The 15643-nt window shown below is 45.1% G+C and overlaps 1 protein-coding gene across 1 annotated transcript in view; it reads left to right on the top strand.

Annotated features, from left to right (window-relative positions):
* Positions 1-373: 373 nt before the first annotated feature.
* Positions 374-15643, top strand: part of LOC144674074 (uncharacterized) — a 33427-nt gene continuing 18157 nt past the window's right edge. The window contains exons 1-2 of the mRNA XM_078535597.1: positions 374-709; positions 788-1057. Coding sequence (XP_078391723.1) covers positions 376-709; positions 788-1057 — 604 coding nt within the window. The 5' untranslated portion in view covers positions 374-375. The remainder of the gene's footprint in view (positions 710-787; positions 1058-15643) is intronic.

The raw sequence follows: 15643 nt of genomic DNA, 5'->3' as shown, positions 1-15643 counted from the left end.
ACAAACAAATGTGGACTGCACTTGCCTGAAGGGAACCATATTCGGGACATTGCAAAATTAAATGCAAACTGTAGCCCCCATCAGAAGAACTCGATGTTGTTGGCAGAACCTCATAATTTTTGGCCATGTGATGTCATAGTGTCGTTCATAGCCAAAAAAACGTTAAAACTCAAAAAGATTTTATTTTATTTTCAGAACAATCTATTGATTTTTGAATTCAGCCAATTCACAATATTTAAACAACTCTAAGATGATCAAAGCACAAAATATTTTCGCAAAGTTATGATTATTAATTATTTTTACTGTTTTCTGTACCTCCACATTCTACAATTCTAACACATTGTTCTCTGTCGCTCTATTACAGATTTATATGGGATGAGTTACACTCTTTATCGATCAGGCACAGATCACAGTGAACTCTTTCTGATTTGTTATGCTGATTATAAGAGTAATTTTCACTCTGCCGCATGGAGTTGGACGTCACATCATCTTCCAATTTTGGAGGAAACAATAGCATCTGTATCAAATTCCCAGGTCATCAATGTAAACAGTGTCCACTTTGAGAATCGACTGGTCCCCACAGCGGCAAATTTTAATGGTGTGAACTTCAGTGTGAGGATTGTCCCTGTTCTGTTTGGAGATGCTGGAGTTTATAAATGTTCTCTGGGACCATATAAAATGGTGACCGTTCAACTAATCACAGTTAAAGGTAGGAGACAGAATGTTGCTGCTGTTTTCAATGATCAAGTCAGTGTTTAAAATATAAGTTATTTTCTTGTTTACGCAGTGACAGCTGAACCATCTGATGCAGTGACTGAGGGAGACACCGTTACCCTGACCTGCTCTGTCTCTGATGTCACTGAATCAATGAGACTTGTTTGGATCGATAGTGATGGCAAAACTGTTGTAGAGAAAACATTGAATGGACAGAATGGGGAAGAGAAGTCATTGAAACTGATTATTCTGAAAGCTGAGAGAGGCAGAGGGAAGTGGATTTGTGTTTTGTTTCATCAAAACAAGCCCCAGGTTTCTGCCCCGTACTATCTGGAACCCAGCGGTAAGTGACTCAGGGTTTGCTCTTTCTATTTATACTCTTGACAGAAAATTCTTCTCACTTATTGGTCTTATTGCCAGTATAAAGTGAGCCTTTATCTCCTGTGGATGAGCCTCTACAGTGGTGCGGAGCATCAGAAAATTTACCCTGAGGTCACTCAGCACAGCCTGGGATCAAACTGGGAAAATTCCTGCTTTGTGCACCTCAACTCCATTCTTGGTAAACTCACTGAGACAGAGGAAGCATTTATTTTTAACAGCAAAATGGAGCCATTTTCAATGTTTTTCTAACCCAGAGTCAATCAGAATTCTGAGACTGAATGCCCAACATGATCACACCAGATGTTATTCTGTGCTGCAAACATTGAAATTGAAACTCTTCATTCCTCAGACTCAGAGAATCTCTTCTTCTCTCTCTGCCTCAGCTGATCCTGGAAACATCTGAACCTCAGCACTCTCGTTCTAACTGAGGGGGAGTTCTTTGTGAGTGTAACTCACTCCAGGACTTGAACACAAATACCATGTTTGACATGAGGGCTACAACCAGTGGATCAGGTCTAAGCTCTGCTTCCTGCAACATCCAGTTCTGAATGGATGGTGGACAATTAAACAACCCACTGGACAAGGAGGCTCCACAAATACCTCCAACCTCAATGATGGAGGCGTCCAGCACAGCAGTGCAAAAGATAAAACTGAAGCATTCGAAACAATCTTCAGCCACAAGTGCCGAGTGGATGAACCATCTCGGCCTCCTCTGGAGGTCCCCAGCATCACAAATGCCAGTCTTCAGCCAATTTGATTCACTCCACGTGATATCAAGAAACAGCTGATGGCACTGGATACTTCAAAGGCCATGGGCACTCCTAGCCAAGCTGTTCCGGTACAGCTAAAGCACTGGCATCTACCAGGCTATTTGGAAAATTGCCCCGGTATGTCCTGTACACAAAAAGCAGGATAAATCCAATCCGGCCAATTACTGCCCCATCAGTCCACTCTCAGTCATCAGTAAGGTAATGGAAGGGGTCATTAACAATGCTATCAAGTGGCACTTGATTAGCAATAACCTACTCACTGACGCCCAGTTTGGGTTCCGCGAGTGCCACTCAGCTCCTGACCGCACTGCAACCTTGGTTCAAACATGGACAAAAGAGCTGAACTCCCAAGGGGATCTGAGTCTGACCGTCCTTGACATCAAAGCAGCATTTGACCGAGTGTGGCATCAAGGAGCCCCTATATAACTGGAGTGAATGGGTATCAGGGGGGAAACTCTTCACTGTTGGAGTCATACCTAGCACAAAGGAAGATGGTTCTGGTTGCTGGGGGTCAGTTATCTCAGTTCCAGGTCATCACAGTTGGAGTTCCGCAGGGTAGTGTCCTGGGCTGAACCATCTTCAGCTGTTCCATCAATGACCTTCCTTCCATCATGAGGTCAGAAGTGGGGGTGTTAGCTGATGATTGCACAATGCTCAGCACTATTTGTGACTCCTCAGCTACGGAAGCAGTCCATGTCCAAAAGCAGCAAGTCCTGGGCAATACCGAGGCTTGGACTGACAACTGGCAAGTAACATTCGCGACAAACAAGTGTCAGGTAATGACCATCTCCAACAAGAGAGAATCCAACCATCGCCCATTGATATTCAATGGTAATGCGATCATTGAATCCCCCACTATCAATATCCTGGGGGTTCCCATTGACCACAAACTGGACTGGATTAGCCATATAAATACTGTGGCTACAAAAGCAGGTCAGAGGCTAGGAAACGTGCGACGAGTAACTAATCTCCTAACTCCCCAAAGCCTGTCCACCATCTACAAGGTACAAGTCAGGAGTGTTATGGAATACATCCCACTTGCCTGGATGAGTGCAGCTCCCACAACACTGAAGGAGCTGGACACCATCCAGCACAAAGCAGTCCGCTTGATTTGCACCACATTCACAAACATTCACTCCCTCCACCACCAAGGCACAGTAGCAGCAGTGTGGACCATCTACAAGATGTACTGCAGGAATTAACCAAGGCTCTTTTGGCAGCACCTTCCAAACCCACATCCACTACCACCTAGAAGGACAAGGGCAACAGATAGATGGGAACATCACCACCTGGAGGTTCCCCTCTATGTCACTCAACAACCTGACTTGGAATTATATTGCCATTCCTTCACTGTTGCTGGGTCAATATCCTGGAACTCCATGCCGAACAGCACTGTGGGTGTCCCTACACCACATGGACTGTAGCGGTCCAAGATGGCAGCTCACCACCACCTTCTCAAGGGCAACTAGGGATGGGCAATAATTGCTGGTCCAGCCAGCGAAGCCCACATCCCTTGAATGAATAAGAAAAAAGGGATGGTCATTTATGCAGCAGCTGAAGATGTTGGGGCCTAGGTCACTGCACTGATGAACTCCTGCCGTGATGTCCTGGAACTGAGATGATGAACCTCCAACAACCGCAGCCATCTTCCTTTGTGCTTGGCATTCCTCCAACCAGCAGATAGTTTTCCCCCCAATTCCTATTGACTCCAGTTTTGCTAGGGCTCCTTGATGGCACAGTTGGTCAAATGCTGCCTTGATGTCAAGGGCAGTCGCTCTCACCTCACCTCTGGAGTTCAGCTCTTTTGTGCATGTTTGATCCAAGTCTTTAATGATGTCAGGAGCTGAGCAGCCCTGGTGGAACCCAATTTGAGCGTTAATGAGTAGGTTAGTACGAAGCAAGTGCTGCTTGATAGCACTGTTAATGACCCCTTCCTCACTTTGCTGATGTCCAAGAGCTGACTGATGGTGTAGAAATGGACCAGGTTGGACTTGTCCAGCTTTTTGTGTACAGGACATACTTGGGTAATTTTGCACTTTGCTGGGTAGATGCCAGTGTGGCAGCTATACTGGAACCGCTTGGCTAGGGGTGCGGCAAGATCTGGGGCACGTGTCTTTAGTGCTACTTCCGGTATATTGTCAGGGCCCAATGACTTTGTACTATCCTGTACCTTTCATTGTTTTTTGATATCACATGGGGTGAATTGAATTGGCTGAAGACTCGCATCTGTAATGCTGGGAGCCTCTGGAGGAGGCCAAGATGGATCATCCATTCTGCACATCTGGTTGAAGATGGATGCAAATGCTTCAGCCTTATCTTTTGGACTGCTGTGCTGGGCTCCACCATCATTGAGGATGGGGATATTTGTGGAGCCTCCTCCTCCTCCAGTGAGTTGTTTAATTGTCCACCACCATTCACGACTGGATGCGGCAGGACTGCAGAGCTTAGATCTGATCCGTTGGTTGTGGAATTGCTTAGCTCTGTCTACTACTTTCGGCTTATGCTGTTCGACATGCAAGCAGCCGTGTGTTTTGTAGCTTCACCAGATTGACACCTCATTTTTTGGTATGCTTGGTGCTCCTCCTGGGATGCTCTCCTGCACCCTTCATTGAACCACGGTTGATCCCCTGGCTTGGTGGTAATGGTAGAGGGGGGCTATGAGGTTACAGATTGTGTTCGAGTACAATTCTGCTGCTGCTGATGGCTCACACTGCCTCATGGAGCTGCTAGATCTGTGTGAAATCTATCCCATTTAGCACGGTGGTAGTGCCACACAACACGGTATCGGGTACCCTCAATATGAAGACAGGACCTCATCTCCACAAGGATTGTGCAGTGGTCACTCCAACCGACACTTTCATGGACAGACGCATCTCCAGCAGGCAGGTTGGCAAAGATGAGGTCAAGAATGTTTTTTCCCACTTGTTGGTTCCCTCATCATCTGCTGCAGACCCAGTTTAGCAGCTATATCTTCCCAGACACAGCCAGCTCGGTCTGTAGTGGTGCTGCCAAGCCACTCTTTGTGATTGACAATGGAGTATCCCACCCAGAGTACATTTTGTGCCATTGCCACTCTCAGTGCTTCCTCCAAGTGGTGTTCAACATGGACTCGTACTGATTCATCAATCAAGAGGGGGATGGTACATGGTAAGCAACAGGAGGTTTCCTTGCCCTCATGCCATGAGACATCATGGAAGTCCAGAGTCCATGTTGAGGACTCCCAGGGCAACACACTGCTACTGTTTCCACCACCTCTGCTGGATTTGCCCTGCTGGTGTGACAGGACATATCCAGGGATGATGATGTTTGTGTCTGGGACCTTATCTCTAAGTTACGATTCCATGTGTATGACTGGGGCCTAACCAGTGTTTTATACAGCTTTAGCATTACATCCCTGCTTTTGTGTTCTATATCTCATCCAATAAAGAAAAGCATTCCAGATGCCTTCTGTTAGGACGCAGTAGATGATGTGCCAGGCGGATCAAATCCCCGACGCAAACTTGATCGCGCTGTCACAACCATTTTGCAATTTGTATTTATTTCAAAATGCATGCACTGAATTCAGAAGTAATGAGTCCGCCAAGATTTGAGAAAATTTTTAAAGAAAACTAAAATTAAAAATTGTTAACAAAAGAGATGATTCCAAGCACATATATAGAACTACAAATTACTATGATAACAACTCCTACAATCCCTAATTAAACTGTCTCCCAGTTACAGCCCCTTTAAGGCAAAAAGTCTAAAAATATTATGGATTTTAAACAAACCCAGCAAATTAACACAATTCTCTGGACAGTGGAATTCAAAGTGGTTCTCTCTTGCTTCAGTTTCTGCAGACAGCAGGCTTAATGCACAAATACTGGAGGCTTCACAACCTTCTGTTAGATCTTACAATGCCTTCTCCTGACACATAGACTCATGCTCCTTTATGCAAGTTTCTCCCTTTTTAATATGTAAATTCCATTGTTTACAAATGTCAGCTATTTTGCCCATGTTTAAACCAAGTCTGTAATGATGTCAGGAGCTGAGCAGCACTGGCGGAACCCAAATTAAGCGTTAATGAGTAGGAAGTGCCGCTTGATAGCACTCTTGATGACCCCTTCCATCACTTTGCTGATGTTCAAGAGTAGAATGATGGCGTGGAAATTGGCCAGGTTGGATTTGTCCTGCTTTTTGTGTACAGGACATACTTGGGCAATTTTCCATGTTGCCAGGTAGATGCCAGAGTTGTAGCTATACTGGAATAGCTTGACTAGGGGCGCGGCAAGCTCTGGAGCACAAGTCTTCAGTACGATTGCCTGAATATTGTCAGGGCCCATAGATTTTGCACTATCCTGTGCCTTCAGCTGTTTCTTGATATCACATGGAGTGAATTGAATTGGATGATGACCTGCTCCTGTGATGCTGGGGACCTCTGGCAGAGGCCAAAATGGATCATCCACTCTGCACTTCTGGTTGAAGGTGGTTGCAAATACTTCAGCCTTATCTTTTGCACTGATGTGCTGGGCTCCTCCATCATTGAGGATGGGGATATTTGTGGAGGCTTCTCCTCCTCCAGTGAGTTGTTAATCCACCATACACGACGGGATGTGGCAGGACTGCAGAGCTTAGATCTGATCCATTGGTTGTAGAATTCCTTAGCTGTCCATCACTTGCTGCTTATGTTCTTTGGTATGTAAGTATTCCTTGTTGTAGCTTCACCAGGTTGACACCTCATTTATTGGTATGCCTGGTGCTGCACTTGGGATGCTCTCCTGCGCTCTTCATTGAACCAGTGTTGATCCCTTGGTTTGACAGTAATGGCAGAGTGCGGATATGCCAGGCTATGAGGTTACAGATTTTGGTTGAGTACAATTCTCCTGTTGCTGATGGCTCACAGTGCCTCATTGATGCCCAGTCTTGAGCTACTAGATCTGTTCGAAATCTATCCCATTTAGCACAGCAGTAGTGCCACACAACACGATGTAGTGTACCCTCAATATGAAGACAGGATCTCCTCTCCACAAGGATTGTACAGTGGTCACTCCAACTGATATTTTCATGGACAGATGCATCTGTGGCAGGCAGGTTGGTGAAGATGATGTCAAATATGTTTTTCCCTCTTTGGATCCCTCACCATCTGCAGCAGACCCAGACTAGCAACTATATCCTTCCAGATTCAGCCAGCTCGGTCTGTATGTTGCTGCCGAGCCACTCACAGAGTGCATTCTGTGCCCTTTCCACTCTCAGTGCTTCCTCCAAGTGGTGTTCAACATGGACAAGTACTGATTCATCAATTGAGGGAGGGATGGTACATGGTAAGCAACAGGAGGTTCCTTGTGCTCGTGCCATGAGACTGCATGGAAGTCCAGGGACAATGCTGAGGACTCCCAGGGCAACACCCTCTGACTGTTGCCACCAGCTCTGCTGGATTTGTCCTACCAGTGGGACAAGACATACCCAGGGATGGTGATGGTGGCGTCTGGTACCTTACCTCTCAGGTACGATTGCGTTAGTATGACTGGGGCCTAACCAGCGTTTTATACAGTTTCAGGTTTGCATTCCTACTTTTGTATTCCATACCTCATCCAAGAAAAGAAAGCATTCCATATGGCTTCTGTTATCATGCAGCAGATGATATGTGCCAGGTGGATCACATCCATGAGGGAAACTTGATCGCGCTGTCACAACCATTTTGCAACTTGCATTTATTTCGCGACACATGCTCTGAATTCAGAAGTAATATGTCCACCAAGATTTGAGAATTTTTTAAAACTAAAATTAAAGTATTTATTAACAAAAGAGAAGATTTCAAGCACACACATAGAACTACAAATTACTACTATAACGACTCCTACAATCCCTAATTAAGCTGGCTCCCAGTTACATCCGCTTTAAGGCAACAGTCTGAAAATAGATATCTAAAATCCATGTAGACTACATCCACTACACTACCCTCAACAACCCTCCTTGCTACTTACTTAATAAGTTCAATTAAGTTAGTAAGACAAGACTTTCCCTTAACAAACCCATGCTGACTATCCCTGATTAATCATTGCCTTTCAAAGTGACAAGTTATCCTGGTTCTCAAAATTGATGCTAATAATTTGCTCACCTCTGAAGTCAGACTGACCGGCCTATAATTATTTGGCCTATCCTTCACATGCTTTTTAAATATTAGTACAACCTTCACAGACCTCCAATTCTCTGGTATCTCACCTGTACCTAGTGAGGATTGAAAAATGATCCCCAGAGCATCCCTTATTTCCTCCCTGGCTTCCTTTAACAACCCGGGATACAATCCATCTGGCCCTGGTGATTTATCCACCTTCAAGGATGTCAGTCCCTCCAGTGCTTCCACTCTCATTATGCTTATTATATCTAATATTTCACACTTCTCCTCATTAAATAAACTGTCTGCACCATCCCTCTCCTTTGTGAAGATAGAGTCAATTTGCACATTAAGAACCCTGCCCACATCTTCCACATCAACACCTAAGGGAAGGTAGTGTCACAGTGGCATTGCCACTGGACTGGTATTCCAGTGGCCCAGGGTAATGCTCTGGGGACCTGGGTTTGAATCCCACCATGGCAGAAGGCGAAATTTGAATTCCTTTAGGGGAAGTAATCTGCTGTCCTTACCTGGTCTGACCCACATGTGACTCCAGACCCACAGCAATGTGGTTGACTTTTAAATGCTCTCTGAACAAGGGCAATTTGGGATGAGCAATAAATGCTAGCCAATCTATGATACCCACATCCCATGAGTGAATATATAAAAAAAATCCCTACACTTTTCTTAATGCTCTTAGCATACTGGTAAAACATCTTGATTTTACCTGCCAATATTTTTTCATATCCTCTCTTTGATTTCCTCATTTCCATTTTTACTTCATCCCTTTATTTTTACCGCTTCTCTAGTCTTTCTAATGCATTCAATTTGTGCGTGACTGCCGTAAGCTTTCTTTATCTCCTATATATCTTACCCCATATACTTTCAGATAACCATGGGGTCTACATTCGGCATTACCACCTTTTTTCTTTCTGGGGATATGTCTCCAGTGTGCCTGTAGAATCTCGCTTTGAATGCTGTTATGTTCCGTCTGCCGGGTCGCTTTGTTCAGTGATCACGGTTGCATGTCTATCTGCTGGTGAGTGAGTTGGTAAATAATGTACTGCAGATGCAAAGACCAGTATAAGATGAAGCACATACTGTTTATTCACACAAGTAACAGAGCACTCACACTTCTCCAACCAGACCCTATTCTAAACTACTGATTAACATTGTAACCCACGCTAAACAGCAATTGGGTAATATGGTCACATGGTCAATCTGCTCACATTCTCTTAAAGGTGTATTGCACCTCAGATTGCCACATCCCTCCCCCTTTACTCGAAAGTACAATTTACAATCTTTATAATATATCAACTATTTACAAAAATAAACTGTATACAAATACAGTCCCTTTGGTGGCTTCTTCACATGTGTCAAATGTTGTAGTTATGTAACTTCAGATGATTTATCCGAGGTCTCCCTCCCAGCAATCATCTGTCCGCTAGGCTCTCCAGTAGGAACTTGTACGTTTGTTTCTTCGAATCTTTCAGACTCATTGGATCCTCCGGGCTCTTCCAAACCAAAGAAGTTCCATCCACATGTGGTGTAGACTCCAACAGGAATGCTTGGTACATCCTTTCCTGTAGGCCTGTTTTTGTTTTCCTGAAGTGATGTACGTGTTTCCTAATTATCCAACTTTCGACCGGTATGTGATAGGAAAGGGGTCCTGTCACTGCACCAACTTCACCTGATAGCCATTTGGGCCCATCTCCAAAGTTCTTTGCAAAAACTGTGAAGTTTCTTTCACGACTGTGGTAAGCGTGCCCATTTTTCTTGGCCTCCTGACTTCTCTCTACCCTCCCCCCTAAATTTGGCCTTATGGGACTCAAATGTGTCTTGAGACATCACTTCATCAAAAAATCACTGGGGGAAATACCGGTGGACGTGTGTGGTGTAGTCCCATAGCTGAGTAGGAAACGTGATAATCTAGTTGCAATAGAGTCTCCATCCAGTTTTTTCATTCTGGACTTTGAAGGTCTGGACTGCCCTTTCGGCCATACCATTGGACGCAGTGTGGTATGGTGAGGTCTTACAATGTGTTATGCCATTGAGGCTTGAAAATCTTTGGAACTCCCCGCTGGTGAATGCCGTTCCATTATCAGATACTATTATCTCTGGTAACCCGTGTAATGCTAAACTCTGATGCAATCTGTCTATGGTGGTGGCAGATGTGGGTGATCTCACCTTATATGCATCCATCCACCTTGTGTTAGCATCTATAATCAAGAGGAACATTGTGCCCAAAAAAGCCAACGTGGAGGTGGACCATTGGCCTTCCTGGCCATTCCGAGGGATGCAATGGAGTGGAAGTGGGCAATTTCTCTACCTGTTGGCACTGTATGCAGCTCGTGACTAGGTTTTCAATTTCTGTATCCATCCCAGGCCACCATAAGTAGCTGCGCGCCAACATTTTCATTCTAGAGATGCCGGGGTGAGCACAATGCAATTCCGTCAATAATGTCTCTCTTCCTCTCGGAGGCACAATGACTCTTGCTCCTCACAGCAAGATGCCATCCTGGCAGGTGAGCTCATATCTCCAATTAAAATAGGGCTTCAGTTCATTAGACTTTAGCTGGTTAGTCCGTCTCTGTAAGAATGGTTCCCTTACGTGAGACAAAAGTGGATCGCGGTCTGTCCACTCTCTTATTTGTTTGGCATGTACTGGTGACAAATCCAGAAAGTTTAATAACAAGACAATCTCTTGAGGAATTGGGACATTCACATTGCTGTCTTTTAGAGGTAATCGGCTCAGTGAGTTGGCATTTGCAATCTGGCTTCCCGGCCGGTGGATAAAAGTATATTCGTAAACAGGTAGAATCAGTGCCCACCTTTGGATGTGTGCAGAAGCAATTGGGGATATTACCTTATCTTCCCCGAACAATCCTAGTAATGGCTTGTTATCGGATACAATGGTGAAGTGGCAACCATGGATGCATTGGTGGAACATCTTAATGCCAAATACAATGGATAAGCCCTTTTTTCCTATTTGTGAGTATCTTCATTCTGCAACGCTGATTTGAACTTGAGACATAACCAATGGGCCGTTCAGAGCCCGGTCCGGTGGGAGAGTCCTGCCCCTACGCCTTAAGGGGATGCATCGCAGGTCAAATTATTTCTTTCTTTTTGTCGAAATGTACCATCAGGGCCGATGAATCTAGTCACTGCTTTCCTGTCATAAAAACCTGTCCTTGTGGACCTTGCCAAGTCCACCTGTGGTTTTTCTTGAGTAAACTATACATTGGAGCCTGTACTGTTGACACATTTGGGAGAAAACGGCCATAATAGTTAATCGTTCCCAAGTAGGACTTGAGTTCTATGGTGTTTATCAGTGCCGGCGCCTCCCAAATAGCTCTCACCTTGTCTTCTACTGGGTGAAAGCCATGCGAGTCGACCCTATGACTCAGGTAAACCATTTTGCTTGGAAGATACATTTTTCTCTTTTCAAACATACTCCGGCTTGTGAGAAACACTTCAATACCTCTTCCAGTTTAGACAGGTGTTCCTTATCAGTTAATCCTGTTGCTAGGACATGATCGAGATAAAACATGGGGCAAACCTTGTAGTAAATTCTCCATTGGCCATTGTAAAATGGCACAATCCGATGAGACTCCGGCTGTTGGTGTAACCACCTGTGTGTGTTGATAGTCACAAAATCCCGAGAGGCCTTTTCTAGCTCGACTTGCTGGTGAGCGAGGCTCATGTTGAGTTTGTATATGGGGTTTCCCCTGCCAGCTTGGAATATAATTCATCAATTTTCGGTATAGGAGGCCTGTCAAGTCTGGTCATTTTGTTAACGGTCAACTTGTCGTCCCCGCATATTCACACACTCTGCTCAGGCTTCAGTACTGGAACTATAGGTGCTGTCCATTTGGAAAATTGTACATGTTGTAAGACTCCCATCCTTTCCAGCCTGTCTAATTCGACATCACCTTTTTCTCGTAATGTATAGGGGACGGGCCTCGCCTTCAAGAATCTGGGGGTTGCCTCAGGATCCATGTGGATTTTAGCTTCCTGCCCCTGAATCTTCCCAAGCTCTTGCCTGAAAGTAGAGGCATATTTCTGCAATAATTCTTCAGATCCTCCATTCTGAGTTGAAAAATCTCGGTCCACTCCAACTTTATTTCCTTAAACCCGTTCTGAACAAGTAGACTTGGACCCGACCCTGCTACCGCTGTCCGGGGCAAATTAACAGACTCATTTCCATACTGTACCGGAACCTTGCATATATCTCTTACTCAGATGTCTTCACCATCAGTATACGTCTTTAATTTAGCAACTGAACTTTCCAGATTTAGTGAGTGGTCTCCTCCATTCAGATATTTGTACGTATGTTCCCCTATAACTGTCATGGATGCCCCTGTATCCACCTCCATTCGGATGGATTTCCCGTTGACTTCCACTGTCACGTAGATTGGCTCTGTTTTACCCATTTTTAAGTTGTGTCATGATTAAATGTCTGACTCTGTTTCTTCTGGTTCCTCTATTATGTGGATTTCACAGTTTCTACCTTTCTGCTTAAAGTTTTGTCTTAATCTATCTTTACAATATCACATAATGTGTCCATTACGATGACTGTAGAAACACTCGATTGTTTTAAATTGTCATTTGCTTGCAGGCTGTCTGGTTCCATTTCTGCCATTGTTATTGTAGGTTTTCTCTGTTAAACTATTGCTTTTTGCTGGTCTGTTAATGGTGGCTGTTTCCCACCTTTCCGCACAGCCCAGCGCCTCATTGCATTTTCTAACCGGTGCTTCCCTAGCGGTGTGAAGGACGGCGCCATTTTCTGCTCCCTTCATTGCTTCTTAATCCCTGACTGTGCTCTTCATTGTGAGCACCAACTCCAGCCCCATGGTGAAGTCTAGATTCGTTTCTGACAACAATCTTTTTTGAATAGCGTCTTCAATAATCCCACATACTATTTGACCCCTTAACATGTCGTTAATGACACCCTGAACTCTCAGTGCTCTGTCAGTTGTTTTAAGGCTGCTACATAGTGAGCGACTGTCTCTCCAGGGGTGCAACACCTTGAATTAAATTTAAAACACCGCGTTGTTACCGAGGGTTTCGGCTGAAAGTGGCTTTTCACAAGATTTACCAACTCATCAAAGCTCTTGGAATCAGGGTGCCGTTAGGCGATGAATTAGGCCGTTTGTTATCCTGCCACATGTCGATAAGAGGATTGTTCGCATCTTCTCCTCTCCCGACATATCATTGGCCAAAAAGAAGAATGTGAGGCGTTCAATATCATGTGACCAATCATTGGTGGTCTGATTAAATGGTTTGAAATGACCAAACTGTGACATACTGGAGGGAGATAACTTTGATGACTATGGTGAAGGCAACACTTACAATCACCTTGCAAGGTCCGGCCGAGTTACTTCTTTTCATTTTCGCGGCTTTCTTTGGTATCATCGACTGATCGTGTTTTGACTCGTCACCAGTTGTTACTTTCCTTCTCTGTCGGGTCATTTTGCTCAGTGAACAGGGTTGCACGCCTATCGACTGGTGAGTGAGTTGGTAAACAAGATACTGCAGACGCAGAGACCAATGTAAGATGAAGCACATGCTGTTTATTAACACAAGTAACAGAGCACTAACACAATGTGTGCTTCTCCAACCAGACCCTATTCTAAACTACTGATTAACATTGTAACCCGCGCTACACAGCAATGAGGTAATCCAGTCATGTTGTTAATTTGTGGGTTCATGTCCCACTCCCGGAAACCAAGAACTGTGATTGTACTCGAAAGAGTTGCAATCTGTGACTGTTGATAACTCGAAAGAGTTTCTCTTAAAGCACCTCAGATTACCACAAATGCCTCCCACTGGTCTGTCACTGATTTGCCTTCAAGTAGCTGTAACCAGTCTACTTTTGCCAGATCACCTCTCAGCTTCGTAAGTTTTGCTTTTCCCCAAATTAGAACTTTCGCTCCTGTTCTATATTTACCATTTTCCATAATTATGCTAAATCTAGCTGTATTATGGTCACTATCTCCAAAATGGTCACCCACTGCTTCATCCACTTACCCAGCTCCACTTCCTAAGACTAAATCTAGAATTATACTCCCTCTCGTTGGGCTTGTTACGTGCTGGCTAAAAATGTTCTCTTCAGTGCAGTTCAAGAATTTTGTGCCCTCTGTGCCCATTACCCTTTTCATATCTCAGTTGATGTTAGGGTAGTTGAGGTTCCCAACTTTTCTTGCCCTATTGTTTTTGCACTCAGAGATTTGTCTACATAAATGCTCTTCCATCTCCCGCTCACGATTTGGGGCTCCATAGTACACTCCTAGTAGTGTGGCTGCCCCTTTTTGATTTGTGGTTTCAACCCATGTGGCCGCAAATGATGATTCATTTCGAACAGGCTTGTCCAATCTTTTCGTGTGGGCGGCTACATTTCAAATTTTTCTCACTCAAGGGGCTGATGAGCAAATTTCAGAAAGATAATGTTCGGCACAACATTAAACATCAATTAAAACAAAATGCTGAGGTGTGAAAAGAAACAACTTAACGTTGGCGGGGGGCAGGTGAAGAGCCCAGGGGGCCTTTGCATTTATCATGACACCTCATCCACGGGCGGGGGGAGGATGAGGTTTCATGAAGGCTTTATAAATCAATTAATTTTTTTCTTAAAATTCATTGACATGTCCCAGCTCATGTGACACTGTCACATGAGGGGACATGTCTCAATCATTTATTTCTTTTTTTTTGAAGTATTCAAATTGAAAATAGTCTCCCTGAGGCAGCTCTGTGCCTGAGGATGGTTTCTGCACTCTTTCACGCACATGCGCATAAGAGCTCAGGCCCCAACTCTCCATCCTCCCCCCCACCCGCACAGGGAGCGCTCAGCGTGTGTGTCACGTTGGTTGGGCCTAAATTGGCCTGCCCACATAAAATGGCGGTGTGCAGCTGATCGCGGGTCACGGTCAGCTGTATGCCCTCCCGCGCCCACTCCCGCTCAGCCCGCACGACGGGGAGCAAATTCTCCCCATAATGTTCGGCACAACATTAAACATAAATTTCAAAAAAATGCTGAGGTGTGAAAAGAAACAACTCGCTGAGCAAAAGGCAATGATTAATGAATAAATGAGGATTAAAAATAGGAGTAATAAATAACTGAGTGCAATAGCATGTGAGTCACTCCCAGTCTCTGGGCACTCACTGTCTCACCCTCACCCACTGTGAGAGTCGATGAGAGTGCATGATGTTGTGTGCGGGTGAGTGTTAATGGGAACCCTGATACTGGGAGCGAGACCAACCTATGGACGCACTCTGCTGCTGCACACACATTCTGTCACACTGTTCCCCTCTCACACACCCTCCCTGCCCTCTCACACTCTCTCTCTGCCCTCTCTCATGCTCTCTCTCACCCACCTCACACACTCTCTGCCCCTTACACATACTCCCTCCTCCCTCAACTATGCGCTCCATGGCTCCTTGGCTGCTTGGCCCTTGCTCTCTCCACTTTACAGCTGCTTCCCCCTCGCCTTCCCGCTCCTCAGCTGTCCAGACCTGGCTGTCCCGTGCCTAGAAACCCAGACTTCGCTGTCCCACTCCTCGGCTCCCTGGTCCTTGCTTTTCTGCTCCTCATCTTCCCCAGGCTCCGGTTACAACCACCCCCCCGACAAGGTGAGATTCCCCAAAGGTGTTGATCCAGGCGAGACCCCTCAATTTGTCACCTTCTGGC

The sequence above is a fragment of the Cetorhinus maximus genome, unplaced genomic scaffold, assembly GCF_964194155.1.
Source record: "Cetorhinus maximus unplaced genomic scaffold, sCetMax3.hap1.1 HAP1_SCAFFOLD_550, whole genome shotgun sequence".
Classification (NCBI taxonomy): Eukaryota; Metazoa; Chordata; class Chondrichthyes; order Lamniformes; family Cetorhinidae; genus Cetorhinus; species Cetorhinus maximus.
This window is presented reverse-complemented; position numbering and strand designations above follow the sequence as displayed.